This window comes from Alexandromys fortis, unplaced genomic scaffold, assembly GCF_014885135.2.
Source record: "Alexandromys fortis isolate MF-2015 unplaced genomic scaffold, M_Fortis_MF-2015_v1.1 scaffold_5, whole genome shotgun sequence".
NCBI lineage: Eukaryota > Metazoa > Chordata > Mammalia > Rodentia > Cricetidae > Alexandromys > Alexandromys fortis.
In genome coordinates this window covers 7859501-7880318 of record NW_026067924.1, presented here as the reverse complement: position 1 = coordinate 7880318, position 20818 = coordinate 7859501, and the positions used below count along the sequence as shown (strand labels likewise).

At 44.3% G+C, this 20818-nt stretch overlaps 1 protein-coding gene across 4 annotated transcripts in view; it reads right to left on the bottom strand.

Annotated features, from left to right (window-relative positions):
• Positions 1-20818, bottom strand: part of Slc22a23 (solute carrier family 22 member 23) — a 156350-nt gene that overhangs the window by 108685 nt on the left and 26847 nt on the right. For 2 of the 4 annotated variants that reach the window (XM_050142237.1, XM_050142238.1), the window contains exons 2-3: positions 12159-12262; positions 5508-5662 (exon numbers count right to left, since the gene is read on the bottom strand). In XM_050142237.1, the coding sequence (XP_049998194.1) occupies positions 5508-5662; positions 12159-12262 (259 nt within the window). The other 2 variants (XM_050142240.1, XM_050142239.1) reach the window with 2 other exon arrangements.

The following is a 20818-nucleotide window of genomic DNA, read 5'->3' as shown; positions in this document are numbered from 1 at the left end:
TTTCACAGTTAATCAGCAGGATTAGGAAATGCCTGTAGAGAGCTCCACATGTAACCTGTGGAGTCTCTCTGATCATGCCAAGTGGAACTAGAGAAAAAAAATTAAAATTTGTATGAGTGTTTGCGTGTGGTACGTGTTGAGGTGCATATGGCGATGCACATGTGGACAGCACAGGAAGGGGTCTGGTGTCCTCCACTGTCACCCATTATCTCTTCCCTTGAGACATGGTCTCTCAAGGAACCTATCCTAGGCTACTGGCCAGCAAGTCTTAAGAGATCCTCCAGTAAATCTCTCTATGGCGCTGAGGTTAAAGGGACATGAAGTCATGCCAAACGTTTAAAAGATTATTTATTTTTTATTTTATATATATGAATATTTGACTATGCGTGTGTGTATACCACATGTATGTCTAGTGCCTGCAGAGACCAGAGGCTTTGGTTCTGCTGAGAGTGGATTTGCAAACAGTTGCGAGCTGCCATGTGGCTGCTGGAAACCAAATTCAGGTCCTTGGCAAGAAGAATAAGTGTTCTTAACCTCTGAGCCATCACTCCAGCACCCCCTCCAACTTTTTATATCAGTGTTGGGGCTGTGAAGATGAGGCCTCATGCTTGTACAGGCTTTCTTACCCAAGCGGGGAAAAAGTCCAGCTAAAGAAAACTGGTCTATAAAAGGCCTATGGTAAACTCTGATTCAAACCCTTGGTGGAAAAGGCCCTGTCAGCAGAGTTGGCCCACAGGGGACCAGGCTTAAAATAATAGCCCAGAAGCATTAATACAGGAAGACTCAGGTATCAGAGGAGGAAGATTGGGCAAAAAAGAGACCCACCAAGCACATATTCTCATGGAACGTGCCTCCCTCCAAACGCAAGGCAAGTGTTTGCTCTCCAGTGCAGTCAACTACTTTCTCAACAGGCGATCTCCAATTCCCTTCATTCCATAGCTCAACAATCTCCATTCCCTTCATTCCACACGGCTGCCGCTCACTACACTCGCTACACGGAGCCATTTGGTGCAGTCATTCAAGTAAAAAGTTTTAAAAAAAAAAGCATAGCAGCTCCGTTGACTGAGATATGTTCTTAGATTTTCAGCAACACAGACAAATGCAGAAAATAATACAAATTAGAGGACTTCAGAAGGATATGTAAGCATAAAAAAATACACAGTACAGGAATAATACAAGTATCATCCTGCCCCGTGGAGTAGAAGTTATCCAACCTTCCCTTGAGAGTTTAAACCCATCAGTGTCATGTCAGAGGAAAAAAAACCAACACCCCACCTAGTGCAAAGTCCAGATTGTTCTCTAGTCTATTTAAGCAATTAAATCAAGACTTAGATGCTAATTTTGCAATGTCATCAGTAACTTAGAAACCTTACAATTTCTCACCACTCTCTGATGATATATAAAATTTACTTAATTGTTTAGGCTGCCTAGCTAGGCTTAAGAAGAATTATTATAATGAGAATCACCGAGAGGGTTCTCAAGAAAATTATCATTCTTAGTTAAAAAAAAAAGTTATATAGCTACAATTCACAAGTAAACAAAACCCCCCCAAAAAAACCCTACTACATCCAGCATCAAATCAACTTGAAAAACAAACAAAACAAAGCAATAATCTTGGCTATTATTATTATTTCGTTCAAAAGGGATGTGTCCCATTATGCAGGCCTAGGCCAGCCCCAAACCCCTAGTCTCAAGCCATCCTCCTGACAGCTTCCTGAGTGCCACAGTAAAGAGGCTTGCCTTGGAGACAGATGCTTCTTAAACAGTGCCGGACCACCTAGCCTGTGACATTACCATCTTAGCTGGGAATGAGGGTCAGACCACAATCAGTCACAGCTGGTTATGTAACCATATCTTTAGGCTTTGATAAGACAACTTTCATACAGAGATGGGAAGATGTGATTTATAGCTCTTGTCTGTGTCTCTTACAACTAAATCTAGTGTCCCACCATGTGTGAGTGGGTATGTGGGAATGCAAATACTCTTATGTTTATAGGTTAAAAAAAAAAAAAAGAAAACCAACCCTCTGATGTAGCCCAAGTGTGTTTAAGGGCCTGGGTGCCTCACAATGGTCTTAGGGGCAGGAAGGCACCCCTGCTGTGGTCCTGCACAGGCCTGGCCTGTTCTCTGTTGCTCTTCAAATCCTTGGGAAGACGCCAATAATCTCTATTTTATGTCCTAATTACACAACCACTTATCCACTTGGCAACTTGAAGAAAACAAAAGTTTAAAAGGTAGAATATTTAACCACAGTGTACCTTAGAACAAAATCCAAAGCATAAAAAAAAAAAAAAACTAAACTAAAAGCTTAGGCAGTCTTGCAAATAAAGCAGAAAACATCCATAAGTCAGCACCATTTCTTTCTTCTTTCTTTCCTTTTTTTTTTTTCTTTTTTCTTTTTTTGGTTTTTCCAGACAGGGTTTCTCTGTGTAGCCCAGGTTGTCCTGGAACACTCTATAGACCAGGCTGGCCTCAAACTCAGAGATTCACCTGCCTCTGCCTGGGATTAAAGGCCTGTGCCACCACTATCCAGTGACAGCATTCCTTGAAATAGCCTACCCTCATGGTAAACTACAGAAATCAAAATGGCAAAAACCATTGCTTTGCTAGTTCCACAGCCAAGCACATGCAACATTAAAACAGAATAAATCTAAGATCTGTTTTAACAAAGGCCAGGCCTTCCCAGCAGAGGTCATAAGGGATATAAAAAGCTTCTAGATGAGGGAAGAGAAAATTTGGGGACCATTAAAAATGTTACTTGCAAATTATTAATGTCCAGAAGTTTTACAGCTGTCTTTGGAGCTAAGAACTACTTACCCCATGGCCCAACTTATCAGTGAGTCTTCTAAGCAAAATCACAGGTTTTACTATGGGCATATGCTTCATGTGTAGAAAAAGCTAGCAAGTTCGCTAACTGGAAATTCATAGCTCCCTGCCCTGTTGACTGGGAGCACCTCTTTATGACTTGTCACCAGCTCCTGTATTTCTTCAAGATGATCCAGACAGAGATTTGGAGAGCTGGATCACCCCAGACCTATTACCCATGTCTACCCCAACCTCATCTGCCAATCTTGACTTTGCTTCCTTTCTGTTCAATTCTCCATCGTCAGAGAACTGACTCTCCAATGACTTGTCTGTCATTTCCTAACAAAATTCTCCCCCTCTTCATCATTCCAATGGGTTCTCAAGCCACTGTTGACATTCTTTTGCTTCATTTAAGTTGTACTATCTGAAATAATCTATCAGCTCACACAGGAGGCCACTGTGTAATACTTGGACGTTTTCATTGCAATGGTATGTGTGTGTCATGATGTTTGGGCGTTATTCTCAACTTTAAAAATATATGTCACATTAAAAAAATGAGTTAATTATTTATTTGTGTGTGGTGTGTATGTGTGTAGGCAACTGTGATGAACAGAAGAAGAAAATACAGGATTCCCTAGAGTTGGAGCCGCAGGTGGCTCTAGGGTGCCGAGTATGAGTACTGGAAACTAAACTTCAGTCCTCTGACGAGCAGCAAGCACTGGCCACGGAGCCACCTTTCCAGCCCCATTTCACTTTTAATAATATCACTTTTAATAATAGCTTACTCCACTTCAGACTGGCAGATCGCTTATACAAATATATACAAAATTATTGAAGACAGAAAATATTGCACAAAGGAGAAACTAAACTAGGGACATTAAGATGAAACTAAGAGAGGACAGGACTTAAAGCTTGTGCTGCCAGCCCAACACAGGAATTACTTCTACCATTCCTTGGAAGGTTCTGAACTACTGGCCCAATATGGTCCACAGTCTGCTTCGGTGGATAAAGTCGTATGGTAACACAGCTACAGCTTCTCATTTGCATATTATGTATATGCATGGCCACTTTCCCGTTACAGTGACAGAGTTAAGTAGCTGTAGCAAAGACCATATGGCCCACAATGCCTAAAACTTTTACTATGTGACTCTTTTCAGAACAAGGGGCAGATAACCAGGATATATGATTCTCTACCTCAAAGACAGATGCAAACCCATTTCTTAGACTAAGTATGGTCTTTGTAGAACAAGAGCCCCCTCCCCAGCTTCCAAAATTCTTTTCAAGCTTAATAAACAAGCAAACAAAAAAAATGAATTGGTTTGTCAGAAGCCTGTGGTAATCTCTGACTCATAAGGCCCTACTAGAAGAGATGGTCCACGGGGAACTAGAATTACAGCCCAGAGGACTTGTGCTAAAGGAAGGGTCCAAGTATCAGAGATGGAGGAGGGCAGGGCAAGAAAGAGGTCCATCAAGCACATATTCCTATGAAAGCCGCCTCTCTCAGATTCAACAGAAATATATCAGCGACTTTCACAGGGCCAACAGCACAATGATGTTTGTCAGTACAAGTCAGTAAGTCTAAAACCAACAACACAGTTCAGGTTATAGAAAATAAAGACAAACACTATAACAGGTGACCCATAAGAAACTATAATTCAGCTCACTCTTAGAAAGGGATGGAAGAAGATACTCTGGCCTTCCCCATATCCACTTTCTTATGGTTAAAATGCTACACTGATTTGTGTTTCTAGTGGGACAGAAATTTAGGTTACCTAAAGATGTCTTTAATATGCAAATTGAGTTGGTGATGGTGGTGGTGGCGCATGCCTTTAATTCCAGCACTCCAGAGGCAGAGACCAATCTGATCTACACAGTTAGTTCTACAACAACAAAGAAGCCATATCTCAAAGAAATGAAAATTGAAAAAAATTACATCTATTAGCATTTATTACTCTAGAAAGTACTACCTAATCAAGACCTGACTCCTCCCTGTTATCAACAATCAGGAAAGTCAGAACCTTATCTGCCCAATGATCCGACAGGTCTTTCCAGGGTGGCCAGAAGCACAAAACCAACCAGTACAATGTCTACAGAGTCTCCTTCTCTTGTGGGCATGTGGCTGTCTTCCAGAGAATCGAATACAGGTAAGAAAAACATACCCATATGTGACCAAGGAGATCATGTGGGAAACAAACATGTCAGAGACCCTGATGGCTTTTTTCATCCTATTTCAAAAGAGCAAACTACCAAGTCTTGCCACCTAATATGCTATACTAAAGTTGACAATTCAAATCCAGACCACTCACAGTCACATCCAAAAGAATATTAAAAATGCAGATTTTGTATGGCCTCAAAGTAGAAGAAAAGATCTCGAGGAGTCCAGGATAGTCAGGGGCAGCTTATGCGGACTAGTTCTCTGGGATGCTCTGTTAGAACCAGGACTAGGGTACCCAACGGTGCATTCTAGAGTGCACAGAAACTTCCAGAGAAATCAGCAGCCCCCCATGTCTGCTTGAGCTGATCTCCATATCTCCAAACCATTACACAAACTTCCATTCTGCTTGATGCAGGCACTGAACCCCAGTTGGAAACTTTTTTTGTAACCACACAGACTTCAGAGTGTGTGTTTCTCAAATGCCACCACCCTACAACTAGCCCAGAACCTCTCAGGCAGCAACACTTGGGCTGGTTTTCCTACTTACGTAACGCATACAGGGTGAGGATGATTCCAGCCAGGCAGAATCCTTCAAAGAACCTGAGTGTGCTGAACATTGTCACATTCACCGACAGTGCCACAGTCAGTCCAAAGATCAGAATGAAGATGATGGAAAACAGCAGTACCGGCCGCCGACCAACCCTGCATGCGAAGAGGGGAGAAGTCAGGCACCTGTGTTAAACAAGGCGGCAGTGCTAAAGTGCTGAGACCCAGCATCCAGTGAGCACTCAACATACACTGAAGAGGTAGTAGCTAAATGTCTTCATAGTACCTGTACCCACTTGCCTAGACCATAGCTTACTCCCTTGGGATAGAGGCCTCTTGTGGGATGTTGAACCACATACATCCTCCTCTAGGACTGAGAGGGCATTGCTCAAACAGCTATAGGAGAGAGAATTATGATGGTGACCATTGCTGAGTCTATCTCTGTGTATAAACAGGGATAGCTGAAGGCAAGAGAACAAAATCAGTAATAACTCCCCCAAACACAAACCTTGACACGCCCAGCATAAAATGTCTTGAGAAACTGCTGACCTTTGGAACCGGCCCAAATGTCAACATGGACATGGAGGGAAGGTTTCACTTCCGTTCTCCACTTGTTACCTTGGGGAGGTTATCTTGTTTCACAGGCAACCTGTATAGGTCCAGGGCTGGGCCAGCTGCAATTGCCTTCAGCTACATGGCAACATGTAATTCTAAGACGACTACAGGAATCATACACGAAACCTAGACACTTTGGACTGTAAATAAAAGCTCTGGTGTCTGACAGTAGAACCCGCAGCAAAGGGCAGTGGTATAGTGAGTTCACAAACCACACCCAGAGCTGATTGGTGCCCTATCAATGACCGCTAGGGGACATTGTACTTGGGGGCAATCAGAGGGCAGATGGGGCAGCCTCATGGAAACTGAAAAACCACGAGTTCCCTTGTCCCCATACTGACCATTCACCTTTCTCTACTTATTACAAGTAAAACGATGGCAACACAGCTGCAGCAAGCAAATTAATATTTAACACAACTGGCTTGGGCTTGAACTGGAAGGATAGCTGATTGAGAAGGTGGGGGGAGAGGGAAGGGAGGAAATGCAGACTGGTGCCCTCAATACCACAAAGGGGAGCAAAGTGGCTTTAGTTGTCCTAGACACTTATGACTTCAAGTAAAAAGTGGGGGGCTGGAAGTGGGGGAGCCAAAGAAACAGACAGTAAAATTGTGGCTGCCTGGGGCAGGGTGAGAACAGAGAATGTTTATGAGCACATTTCACAATCTCTGCAAGGACAATGGAAAGGATGTAAACTCAGACTGGGCAAAGGACCTAATTCCGTAAACACAGTCAAAATCACTGAACTGTGCACATTAAGGGACAGGTTTTATACATATGCAAATGCTCTCTAACTTAAAGCTCATTTTAAAGATAAAGTACTGCGAGGCCTATTCCGTCTCCCATAACTTTAACTTTTATAACATGTAATATAAGATATAACATAATATGTAAAAAATGTAAAAGAAATATTTAATAGTTTTAAATATAAAATGTAAATATATAAAATACAACATTTATACTATAATATAAATACAAAGACTTTCTAATGGTCCACCCATTTGAATTAGTCTTTTTGGTTTGGGGATATGTGGCCAAGGCTATGAGTTTATAATAATGAAAAGCCTTTGTGTTCGGGCTGGGGTCACAAAGTCCTTACCAGGAAAGATCTTACAGATGCCTTTGTCCGTACCCAACTCACTTGCAGAAGTACATTCAAAGCATGGCCTACTTGTCCTCTTAATAGGAAGTAGAGTATACAATACAAATCTGTATCATCTATGTTTAATTCCCTGTACCCACCTCACCTGGGAATGGGCTCTGCTTCACTTCTTAAAAGAACAGGATGGGGCTGGCCTGAATCCCCAAGCTAAGCATTTCAACTTCCAACCTTCCTGCTCTTCTGCTATTGTTTGATATTGTCGTTCTGTGCAGCCCAGTCTGGCGAACCTAGAACTCCGTGTAGCCCAGGTGGACCTCAAATTGGTAGGTCCTACCTCCCACCTCCCCAAATCCTCCAGTCTCAGGTGTACGCTACCATGCCCACTTACTCCTGATGCTCAGACCTGTTTTTCTTTTCTCATTTTGTCTTAGAAAAGAGGATTGAGTTTTATTTTTAAATCTCATAAAATACATTCCACTTACCTCCCTCCCAAATGATTACTTAAATCAGTAAAACACACCTATCAATCAGTGGGGGCTGTGGCCTCTGAAGTCAGAACAAACACCTTGGTTTTGCATCCAGGCTTATGCCACACCATCCCTGAGCTAAGTGAGAAAGGCCACACTTTCTCCACTGGGGTCCATGGAGTTTGTGTGGAAATGTGCCAGCAACTCAGCGACTGTTCGCTACATCACTATATGAGAGTTACAAGCCTCCTATGAGCTGGTTCCCCAGAGTGGGATTCCAGCTGAGTGACAGCAAAGGCCTTTATCTTCCAGGATCTTCCAAGGTGTAATTATCTGAAGGCTCAGAAACTGGTCTTTTTTTTTTTTTTTTTTTTTTCTTTTGGGGCAAGAGAGACTCTGAAAATGGGATTGCAGCTAAGGACCTCAAATTTGGTAATTTTCCAAGGAGACTAGCATGAAAGAACTTGATTCCATTTTACTGGTTTTAAAGATGGAGGAAGGGGTCATAAATCCAGAACACAAGTGGCTACTAGGGGCTAGAGAAGACAAGGAATTGACTGTCCCCTGAGCATCCACAAAGGAGCTCTGCTCTGATGGTGTCCTGGTTTTATCCCAGTGACACCCATGTTAGGCTTATGAACTGTAAGATGATTGATTTGTATTGAAGCTACCAAGCATGTAATAGCTAGTTACAGCAGTTCACCGGGAACTGATACTGGGTTTCCAGACAGACATCCCACACCAGTGAAGTGGCTAGCGGAGATCTGACTTACTTATTTATTCTATTGGGATTTTTTTTTGAGACAGGGTTTCTCTGTGTAATGGTTCTGGCTGTCCTGGAATTAACTCTGTAGACCAGGCCTGCCTTGAACTCACTGAGATCCTCCTGCCTCTGTCTCCCAAGTGCTGGGAATAAAGGCATGTGCCACCACTACCTGGCTTGAAGGAGATTTTTATTCAGAAATTGTTTATAAAAGATGGGGCAAGCTGGCAAAGAACCTGTAGGACAATATCCACTTTGAAGTTTCTATCAGCAGGGATGGGGGTTGGGTGTGGGACCAGATAGTCATGCAGGTAAGAGAGTCACTGTGTACAAGGAACCTGGTTGGTATCCCATGCTGCTTTGCAGAAACAAATGCCTGAGCCACCTCCTCTTTCCTGGGGTTCTTCAGCTTATATCTCCCCAACTATTCCTCCATTCTGCCTGTTAATGCTATTGCAAACACAGGCCATTCTTCAACAGAGCCCTGTCCTGAGTGTTTCACATGTAGCTCAACTAACATGTTGAAAATGAAACTAGGTCTTCCTTTTAAAAAATATTTTATCATTTTAAATATTTTCATGTGTGTATGAGAGTATGTTGTGTGAGGTATGGTGTAGGTGTGTGTGAGTGTGTGTGTGTGTGTGTGTGTGTGGTGTGGTGTATGTGTGTGTAGTGTATGTGATTTGTTGGGGTTGGAGGCGAACATCAGATATTCTCCTCTCTTACTCTCTACTGTATTCCCTTGCAACAGGGTCCTTGGTTGTCTTGTTAGGGTTTCTATTGCTGTAAAGAAACACCACGGCCAAAGAAACTTGGGAAGGAAAGGGTTTATTCACTTTACGCTTCTCTATCACTGTTCATCATAGAAGGAAGTCAGAACAGGAACTCAAGCAAAGCAGGGACCTGGAGGCAGGAGCTGATTCAAAAGCCATGGAGCGGTGCTGCTTACTGGCTTGCTCCTCCTGGTTTTGCTCAGCCTGTTCTCTTACAGAACCCAGAACACCAGCCCAAGGATGGGACCACCTGCAATGGGAAGGCCCTCCAACAGCAACTAAGAAAATGTCCTACAGGTTTGCCTACAGCCAATTCTTTTAGAGGCATTTTCTCAGTTGAGGTTCTGTCCTATCTGATGACTCTAGCTTGTGTCAAGTTGACACAAATCTAACCATTATACTCCCTTAACCTGGGAATAGGCCAGCAACCAGCAAGCCCCCCAAATCCTCCTGCCTCTGTGTCAAAAGCTCTGTGATTAGGGGCCATGTGGCCATGTACAGCTTTTTACATGGGTGCTGGGGATTCTCATGGTTATGTAGCAAGTGCTCTTGCTGACCGAGACATATCCACAGCTCTGAAACTCAAGGAAAGCAGCCTACCACTTCAATGTCTGTCTATGCTGACTGTAATTTTAAAGAACTTACATCGTAACTTGAACGGCTTCCTCGATACGGCATTCCCTCCAATGGGGTGATTTCTCTGCTTAAGCAGAGAGTAAAATACAACTCCCCCTAACAGACAGGAGAGGTGGGAAGAACAAAGCTTAGCTGAAATGAAGGCCACTCAAGCTCCCCCAAAGCTAATACTCAAACATCAAACGTGTGATGCCTCCTTAGGACATCCCTGCTTGCTTGTCCAACCTAGCCCCCAGAAAGCTACTGCAGAGAACTGGTTTGTGATACCAGATTCTATGCACTCTGAGCAAGATCTAAACTCCTAAGTTGTCTGTCACCAGGCCCAGGCCTGGACTGTCACCAGAGAGGCTACTTGGGTATACATGTACAAGAAAAATCCCGACAGAACTTACACTTCTACCGATTCTTTAATAAAATCCTGTATTTCCTATTGCTTGTGGAACCAGGACACTACAAGCGCTATCAAGTCTGCATTTCTCAGAAAGGAGGGCCAGGGATCATATTGGTATACATTTCTAATTTCTCTCAGTGAAGGTCCCTGGGAAGCAGTGCCTGCCAGATCAGTACAGCTCATCCTGAAAAGCTAGCAAGCCAAACATCTGGTCAAATAAAACCTTGCTTTCCATCCTCAAAAACTAGACAGCTCCTAGCACAGGCCTGCAGAGGTCACTGACAGTTTTAATGCTGAACACAAGAAATGTGCCCATGTGAAGCCCCAGAAATGGCGATTTAGCAGATTCTGGGCTCACAGGAAATCACATTGTATAGCCACACAAATAGACACTAGACGAGGAAGGAAATTTCCACTAGTTAAAAGTGGCTTGAGAAAGCTCTGCAGCCATTCCCACTGCCCTGGCTAGCCTTCTCTCAGCTAACCGGGATATGGAGGGCACCAGGAAAACACACACACACACACACACACACACACACACACACACACACACACACGAGTCTATCCCTTAGCATTCCTGACATTCCTATGTCAACAGGCCTGAGACATGCTGATTCACACACAAAAAAGATTATTGTGAAAAGAGTGGGGTAGGAAAAAGCCACCCCACATCTTTGTCCTTGGGCAGTTCCTGACATTGGGCAATTGTCTTCCCTCTTGGACACAGCACCACAGTGTTCTTGTGTACAGAGAATGCCTTAAAAGTGTTGTGCCATGCTGGCAGTGAAGCTGTTCTGGGCCCTGTGGTGTGGTGTCAAGTTCTGAATGCAGCTCACAGCTGAGTGGACTTGGGGATTGACTTAAACTTCTGGGATCTACTTTCTCAGCAATAAACAATTAAGGCTTGGAAATATCTGAAAGTGGTCTGGTACACAGTGATCAGTAAGCAATGGGCTCTTTTTTTTTTTTTTTAAGAAAACAATTATTTATTTTGATGTGTATAGGTGTTTTGCTTGCATGCATGTCTGTGCCTGGTGCCCTCAGAGTCGAAAAGAAGTTTACCCTGTGGGTGCCAGAAACTGAACCTGGGTCCTCTGGGAAAGCAGCCAGTTCTCTTTACCACTGAGCTATCTCTCTGGCCCCTAAGCAGTAGGTTCTAATGATGCCATTATCACTATTCAGGGTCCGTCTCCTCCTGGTCCTCCTCATCATTTATTTCCCCCTGAACCACATATTTTGATTTGGAAACCCACTCCTCCTGTCCACCTAAAACACATTCCATCTCATTTCTAACTGCTACCCTCCCCTTGTCCACACCGCCACACATTACCCAAGAGACAGCTTCTGGCTAAGCCAGCGACTGTCTCTCAGATGTGCTGATATTTTAAGGTGCTAATTCGAACTAACATCTACCTCCATTCATAAGGTGAAGGGACTCCAACTCCTTCACTAAATTCTTAGATTTTTGGCAGTGGAGTATCATTTATGTTGCTTGGGTTGGCTTCATGAAGTTCAAGCAGTCCTTGGCCCTGGTCCCCAATGACTACAGGTATATTCCACTTCACCCAGCTCTCCAATTTTTTAAAAATGTATTTTGTGCATCCACCCACTTGGCACCCAGCTGTGCCTCTCCATGCTCCTCCCAACTAAGCATAAGTCATCAGAACTAAATGGGGCTGCAGGCTGGTCTTGAATGAATTTAGATCCTCCTTCCCTCTGCTCTGTCATGTGTAGCGGTCAATTCTCTTTGGCCTCTGCATTCTCCAAGTGGCAGGTTCTATTCTGGCATCACTGGCAAGCAGAGCAAAGGCACAGTGACTCTGGGTTAAACCCTGACCACTCCTCCTTAGCTAGCAAAGGTGTGCTGAGCCTTCCAAAGGTCCGTGTGTCAGGTGTGTTGGTACTCACCAGTCAGCAATGCATCCAGTTATTAGGTAGCCAAAGATTAATCCAACCAGCAAGGAGAATTTAGCGATATGGACCTTCCAGGCATTATCACACACAAGATCCCACTAGAGAGGGGCAAACAGAAGGTAAATCAGAGAGACGCATACACATACACACATCTAGTGGCGTTCAACCACAAGGACATTACAATAACCCTACCAGGGTCTTGGCATTGCTATTGGGGCCATACCACATGTGACGCTAAGAATATCTTCATTAGACGGCTGAAGATCCAACGGGGATTCTAATTTGCCCACAGAATGAAATGCGGTGCTTTAGTCTAAACAGATTATCTACATCTGCAAGGAGTGACACATGACATCTGCGGACATGTGTGTCTTCTGTTCCCAGAACCACAGGAAACCGAGGGAGAGGAGAATGGCCAGAGAAACGGGTGACAGCTGGCGACCAAAGTCCTTCACACCCCACAGAGCTGCTGCAATCCAAGTGATGGGAAGGTCTGGCCACGTTTCCTTATGGGGTGCTATAACAACACAGGGAAATGAAAGGCAATATCTGCATTCCCACTGAACTGCAGTCTCAAAACAAAAAACAGGGAATAGTGAAGGCTGAGCTATGAACTTATATAGTCTCACTTTTTTTCCCCTGTAAATGCTCTTGTGAATTGTGTTGAAGGCTACCTGCACCACTGGAGTCTCAGACTTGGTCGATTTTGTGCAGTTAAGTTTCGTTATTTAATCAGAAAAATGAAAATGATCCTCGGGGCTGGGGAGATCATTCAGTCCATAAAGCACTTGTCATACAAGTGTGAGGATCTGGATTTGAATTTCCAGAGCCCACATAAAGCTGGTATGGTAATGCAATCCCAGAGCTCCTGCAACAAGATAGGAGGTGGAGACAGGGGAATCCCTGCAAGCTTGTGGACCAGATAGACTGGCATACGCAGTGGCAAAGGACAGAGACTCTGTCTCAAAGAAGATAGGTGAGGACAGGCACCCGAGGCTTTCCTCTGATCTTCACACGTGTTATAGCATGTATGTATGTATGCCTACTCACACACAAACATTCATGCACATACGAGGGGAGAGGGAGAGAGAGAGAGAGAGAGAGAGAGAGAGAGATCTTCAATGACTATTTTTCCTATTTATCTAAGTGGGAAAGGACTGAGGCTCACACACAGTGTCCCTCTAGGTCAGATGGACAAGGGAACAGGGAGTGAGTGGCTAGTGCAATCAGGACTGCAGCACCCATCCTTGCTGTTCTGTGTTGCCATGCACCCTTAGTGGCAAAGAAGCCCTTTGAGCTTTTGACCTCAGTTCAAGGGAGATACAAAGGTGTGGGGGGGTATTGATCCCAGCTGGAGAAATGACCCATCATGGGAAAATTCAGGAATGATAGGACAAGATACCGGAGGCAGTCAGGAACAGTGAGGACAAGGGATGGAAGGCACGGGACCACAACCTGAACTGCCTTTTTAGGTGTCTCTTCCTGTGAAGAGAAGATGCAGAATGTAATGCCATGGATTCTGGTACCCTCAGGTCTGACTGTCTCCACACTTCTGAAGCATCTGATGGAGACCAAGGATGACAACTAAAGGTCTTGGCTTTAGTGGAATTTGGAAAAGATTGTCTGTATCAGCAATTGCCAGGAAAGAGCCTGACCTAGACGGAGAAGGAAGGGGGCACCTGTCACTACTTTGACATCTGCCCAGGACTCCTTGGGATACTTGATTGCCCATACTCCATGGCAGGATCCAGAGGCTTTGAGAGAGTAACACACTCCTTTCGCTACTGAGTTAGCCCCAGATGGTCTGAATCAGAGCTTAGGAGGGAAGGCCAAAAGATGAAGCACAAGCCACACAAAGGGCAAGAAGGATGTTTTGGGGCTTGTTTTCTAGGTGTATTCATATGTCTGGGGAGGAGGACTGTTGGCTGCTTGGAAAGCCACGTAGGTGGTCAGATGCTACAGAACCACAGGGACTCCATCACCTGGGAACGAGCAGGAAATGCTGATTAGGGGGCCCCATCCCCAATGCTCAGAGTGAAAACGTGTGCAGGAAAGTCCAGCAGTGGATGCTGACGAGCTGTTCCGGTGAGCCTGAGCCACATGGACCAACTGTCCTCTTTCTGAGGACTGCCATAAGCGCCCACCCTGCCTTTCCAGGCCACCGTGGAGACAGACTGTGAGCTTCTTCACCCCAGGCTTCAGTGGTCTCCCAGGGAGGAAGAGGCTAACACTCCATACACATCAGTACACTTCATCCACTTGCTCCAGACAGCTAAGGTGGGCTCTTGAAGCCAGCCTGGGAAGCCAACATGCACTGATGTTTCTAGAAGAAAAAAATTGCTAATAAACACCTTTCTAATGCCGGGAGGGCAGACTTGGCCTTAAAACACAAGTTACAGCTTTGTCATAACCAAGGTGTGCGTATGTTTTCCCAGCTCCATTTAAACACTCTGGGAGAGGCAGCACCTGCACCCATTCAGCTCCCAGCTCCACCACACCTGCACAGACTTCGGTCTGGCGTATTCTTGGCAAGCACTAAGCTTGCCTGACCGGCGTTGCTGCCTGGGAGAGAGACACCAGCTGCCATCTCTTTCATTCAGTCTACTTTTAACTACTTTCCCATCTCCACAGACCTCCCATTGATGAGTTTACTCAAGGTTAAATGTTGCAAAAGAGTACATTATGTTTATACTAAATGGCCAGGAGACAGGAGACTTTAATAAAAAACATCCAGGGAAGTGGGGAAAATAGCTGGCACTGTTGCCAGCTCAGTCACCTGAGCAATTACTACACCCGGCCTGGGGCAGCCATGACCCAATTTAGTTGCCACCTAATAAGTTGTTCAGTAGTCACCTCAACATGACCCCTATCAACTAACAATGCCAGAGTGGAAAATTAGTAGGACATGGAGGAAGACTGAACCACTCACACTGGCAATAAGGAAAGGAAGCCTCGTTGGCATCAGTGAGCCCGGCCTCTGTGGGGACTCACCTAGGGCCTCACCCACCCTGGGGTGGTGGGCCAGGGAATTCAGGGCAAGACTGCCACCTGTGCAATACAGCTTCCTCAGCTGGATACAGATCTGAGTCAGCAAGCACAGCGCCTAGGAGCACCCAGCAGGCTTAGCAAGATAAGGGTTACTCACTCTGGGGAATCCACCTACACTAACACCCTGGTCGTGCTGGGGCCCACCCTTGAGGCACATTCCATCGGGCTTGGAGGGTGGGTAGGAAGGTGGCGGGTAGGGTGGGAGTGGGGTGAGGGAGGGAGATGAGGGAATCTATGGAGTCGGCTCCCTCGTTTAACTTCTACCAAAAAATGTACTGGGCACATGAGGTGCGGCCTCGCACACTCTTATCTTTTTTGAAAAATCTACCAAGGAATTTCAGAGGTATGAGGAAGCTCTGGGATCACCTGGCTCTCAAATTTGTTCTCATTCCTACAGATAAGATTATAGTGATTGGTTACTCAGTTTACTAAGTCTTTGAGATTTAAAAATAAAAACGTCTGACTAGAGTGTGTTGTAAAAAGTCTAAGACCAGGACTTAATGAGCTTGGTTACCGCCCCTCCTCCCTGTCTCCTTCCTCCATCAATCAACCACCAATACCAGTGGAATGGTGGAAACCTTTCAAGTATATCCTGAACACGTCGCTCGCGTTCCACTGTGGCTATTCCGTCCTAATTTCTAGGGGTGAGGGAGATGCTCACTGGACAGCCAACATGGCAGGAACCTCCTTCTGGTTTATGTTCCTGTAGTACAAGCTATAGGGCTAAAAACACTACTTCTGGACCCTTACGGAGGTTTCGAGTGTCTGCTAGTCAGGTTCACACAACAAATAACTCTTCGTGCTACCTCGTTCTGATCTCAGGGCTGATGAGCTGAAAGAGAACAAGTGGTTGGGGAGCAGAGGGGGAAATTCTGTGATGCTGGTCAGATCCAGTAGGGACCGGGTGGTCTCGGGGCCTAAAACTCTGATGACAGCTTTACAAGAGTGGGGTCCTGAAGCCAGTGGCCGGGACAATGACTTTCTCATTTCTAGGCTTCCAGAGGAAACACTGGGCAGGCTGGGCATAAGGTGTTACGCTGGGAATCCTTCGGGAGCTCCGGCCTATACTCCAGAAACTTAAGAAAATCTGTTGCCCTGCATTTAATCCCTGTCTCCTGCAATGCCCACAGCAGTGCTTGATTCTTGATTGGGCCCCTTCCTTGATTGGGTTTCCTTGAACGAGAGTTCCCAAGGAAGATGTAGGCTGGATCCCCACCCTCCAGAAACAGTCCATCCTGGCACGGACTCCATCTCCTGGAAACCATCCCCTAGAGAACAATGGGAACAGCCCTCTAATGAAGCAAGTTAACACCCCATCAGCAGGTTTAACAGGATCATAAAAGCTTTAAGCCACAGCCCATTCCACCATCCCACTCGGCCACTGTACTCGCTTCAGAAGCTTCCTGCAATGCCGCAGGGGGCTCCAGCCCCAGACTTACAGGCACGATGAGTGACTTTACACATCTCACACGACATAGCTGGTTTCTATGTGTTCTGTTCAAAAACTGACTTAAGAAAAGACAGGAAAAATGTGGTAGGCTGCTTTTTGTACTCATAGATTTAAAGGACAGACTACAAGAAATAGAAGTAGTATCATTTTAAGGCAATTATCAAATTTTTCGACTTGTTAAGAGCGGAGACTAGTCACCAAGAAAACTAATCATGTTTCTGAAGAAGACGGAACATTGAGACATAGAGAAAACAGTTTTCAGTAATAAGGAATTCTCTAACAAAATTTACAAGAAGAATCATTGAAAAGTTGGGAGAAGATAGGTTACTATGACTGTGTTAAGAGAAATTTCCTAGAGAAATGACGGGATGGGGCTCGAGAGATGGCTCAGTGGGTACAAGCACTGGCTGTTCTTGCAGAGGACCAGGGTTCAGTTCCCAGCACCCACATAGCAGCTCACAATGGTGTCTAACTTCGGTTCCAGAAGATCCATTGCCTCTTCTGACCTCCACAGGCACCAGACATGTACGTGGTACACAAACATCCACACATGAAAGCAAATATTCATGCATATAAAATAAAAATGCATCTTTTAAAAAGACTAATAGGTTTTGAATTTAATAGTTACATTTCATTATTAACTTTAAGTAAGTTAAAATTTCCATGCACCAAAAATATCATAAACAAAATTATAGATATCCATATTCATAAAACTACACCCAAAAGTCTCACATTTAACTAAATTGTTTCCCCCTGGTTTTATTTTCTTAGCAATATAGACTAACATACTAAATGGAAATGTGTGTGCACACCCAAACAACTGACAAAACATGGAGTACAAATGGGTTGGAAAATAAAAATACTCTGGAAATATTTGATTCTGCTAATGAAAATCTAAACTAACTCTATGTATTTAATTTTCTAAGGATGAAAGAGAGACAAAGAGGTACAGAGCTGCACAAGGTGTAACAGGAGGCACCACTTTTTCTGGATGAAATCTGACAACATACAGACCATCCCTTTAAGCAGGATCTACTCTCTGGCCCAGCAAACCTCACTTGGTGTCACCTTTTTCACAAGGAAATTAGCAGAGATGCTCACAGAGGTCCCTGTGCAATGACATCACCAGCTGTCATTTACGAGGGCAAGACATGAGTTCCTGAGGAAAGGAACTCATGCTTTCAAAAACTAATGACTAACAAAAACTTTCCTTGTGTATTACGGTGTCAGAATGAAAAGAAGTGAGGACAACAGCTGCTGTGCTCAGGGAAAAGGGGCACCCCAAAGCATCCGGGCCAGACAGGGCTGGGGAGATGGCTCAGCAGGTGCAGGGGCATCCCAAAGCATCCACCAGAACTTGATTTCCAGAACTCACATGGTAGAAAGAGAACTGACTCCCACATACTTTCCTCTGTTCTGCACAGGTCTGCTGTTGTACATGCACTGAGTTACATGTACAAACACAACACAACACACACACACACACACACATACACACAATGCACGCATATATAAAATTTTTTAAAAAATGGATGCGAGAGTAGATTGGAAACTGAGTTTTATTTTCTAGTTTATACTATTCTTCTGTTCCCTATACTTGTCATGGTTAACTGTAAACTATAAAACAGGAAGGAAAAATGATAAGGGCAAGACAAAAATCATTAAAAACAAAACAAAAAAACCCAAATGAATATATCTCCTTTCATCTTTACAGGGATCTATATTTTAATGCTATCTAAAACTAGAGTCTGAGGCTAAAGTTCAGTTGGCAGAGTGCCCACCAGGCATACACAAAGTTCTATGATCTATCCCAACATGGCAGAAAACCTGATGTGGTGGGTGGGACAGGTGAGTCAGGAGAATCAGAAGTTCAGCGTGATACACAGGCAAAACATGGAGCTTAAGACTAGCATAGGATACATGAGACCCTATCCTAGCCAATAAGTAAATGAACTAATGTTTAGAAGAAACTTGTTTTGAAATTGTTTAGTTGTCAACAGGAATTTTTAAAAGATAGAGAAAATAGAGGCGGGAACTGTGGGACATGCCTGAAGTCTTGGCTACCCACAGGTTGAGAGTGAGGGTTATCATGAACCCAAGAGTTCAAGGCTAGCCTGGGCTAACACATCACACTGCTGTTTCAAAGCAAGCAAGCATTTTAAAAGAAGCTTTGCAGCAGGCATGCATGGTGGCATGTTTCCTCAATCCCTGCCCATGGGCGACACAAACAAATGAATCTCAGTGAGTCTCAGGCCAGGCAGGGCTACAAGTGAGACCTTGTACAACCCAAAATGGGGTTGGGGAACTTGAAAGATGGCTCAGCTGTTAAGAGTACTGGCTGCTGTTTGAGAGGACCCAGGTTCAATTCCCAGCACCCACGTGGCAGCTCACAGCCATCTGTAACTCTAGTTCCAGGAGCTCAGACACCTCTTCTGACCTCTGCAAGTACCAGGCAGACACATGGCACACAGGCATAATGCAGCCAAAACACTCATACACATAAAATAAATGTATTTTTTTTTTGTAAAAGAAGAAGATTGCAATAAACTTCATAGCCTGATAACAGCCCATGAAATTTACTTCAGTATGTTCTGTCTAGTCAATGAATGTAATTTCTCCCAAGGTCTCATCTCTCAGGGTGGGGGTCCCCAGGTGAGCCTGTTGTCATTAGCAGACCACAGGGTTTTGACAGCCACTCTGCCAGCTGCCTGTTCTGTGTCTGAGCACAGTCAGTTGAGATACAAGGAAATATATTCAGGGCAATACCACAAAGAAGACAAAATGGCTCCAAATTCCAATGGTTTTAAATGAAACAAAATCCCTTACTGGATTACAGGAATGTCGAGAAATATGGGGCCACCACTTTTCCCCTCCAAAATAGCATTTCAGAGTCTCCCAGGGTCCAATGTGTTGTTATACACTATGGATGGGCGGTGCTACGCTGCTTTTAAACTAGAAACAACAGGAATGGTAGGAACATCCACACATACACATATGTGCACACAATAGAAGCATGCACACATACACACGTGAAGATTAGGCACATAAGGACCAAAGAAATAGTCTCCATAAGCCAGACTGAAAAAGTGTGTGAGCTACAATTAGCTTCTCCACATGTAGGCAGCCAAGGTCGCCATTTTTAGTATTTCTATTCTAGCAGTATGTAGAATCTTTTTTTTTTTTTTTTTCTCAAAAGGCTTCATCAAAATTCAGGATAAATTGAAAAACCTCAAACTCTCTCTTCAGTTTTGCTTCTAAACTCGTCCTCCAGTTTCAGGCGGCCTGCTGTCAACAGTAGCCAACACAAGTGCCAATTAGAGCTGGCATGCTAGGGAGCTTCCTTGAATGACATCATCAACATCCTTGCCAGGTACTCCGGGGAATTCTTTATTTTCTTTAAGCTTTGTCTCTGGTTTTTGTTCGTTGCTACTGCAATTGCCTTTCACCTTTGTTTTTCCCATTTATCTTACTGCCAAAATAAACAAACAAATAAATAAATAACCACAGCTTGCTGGAGAAAACAATAGAAAAAAATGGATTGCAAGCTTGTCTGGGCTAAAGAGAGGATGTGCCCCTCTTAGAAAACCTGCACTACAGTTTTATTTGCTTATCTGTTTGTTTGTTTTGAGGAGCACCCTCACCAAAGCCACAGCATTTGAAGCTAGTTAGGGCTCTTTTAAGCACTCCATAGCCCTGTTTTTATGACTAACAGTGTCATTTTTCAATTCATCCAAACCCCAGACAATGCTTCATCTAAATGGTATTCCTGGGGATGGCGTCTCTGCTTTCACAGCAGCTCTCTGGTGCAGAAGAAGAGCAAACTGTGCCGCTTCATGTGCCAAAGCTGGGGCTTCCTTAACTGTCACCGAACTGGATCGTTCCTCACAGCGCCAGAGGCGGAGAACGGCTTCCCAGCAAGGTGCACAAGAGAAACAGAGAAACAATCACCTGACTGCACTCTCACTTCAGCTGATACCGGGTTATTATTTCTGGAAAAACAATCCAGGGACTCACTTTATCTTTTCCACAGAAATACTACGTGGTAGCTCTCGGCGGAGGTCTATACTGTGGACTATACTACAGCATATTTCTATACTGTGGAACAGTCCTTTCTTGATAGAAATCCCTGTGTCGTTTGGGGGGAACTGAAGAGATA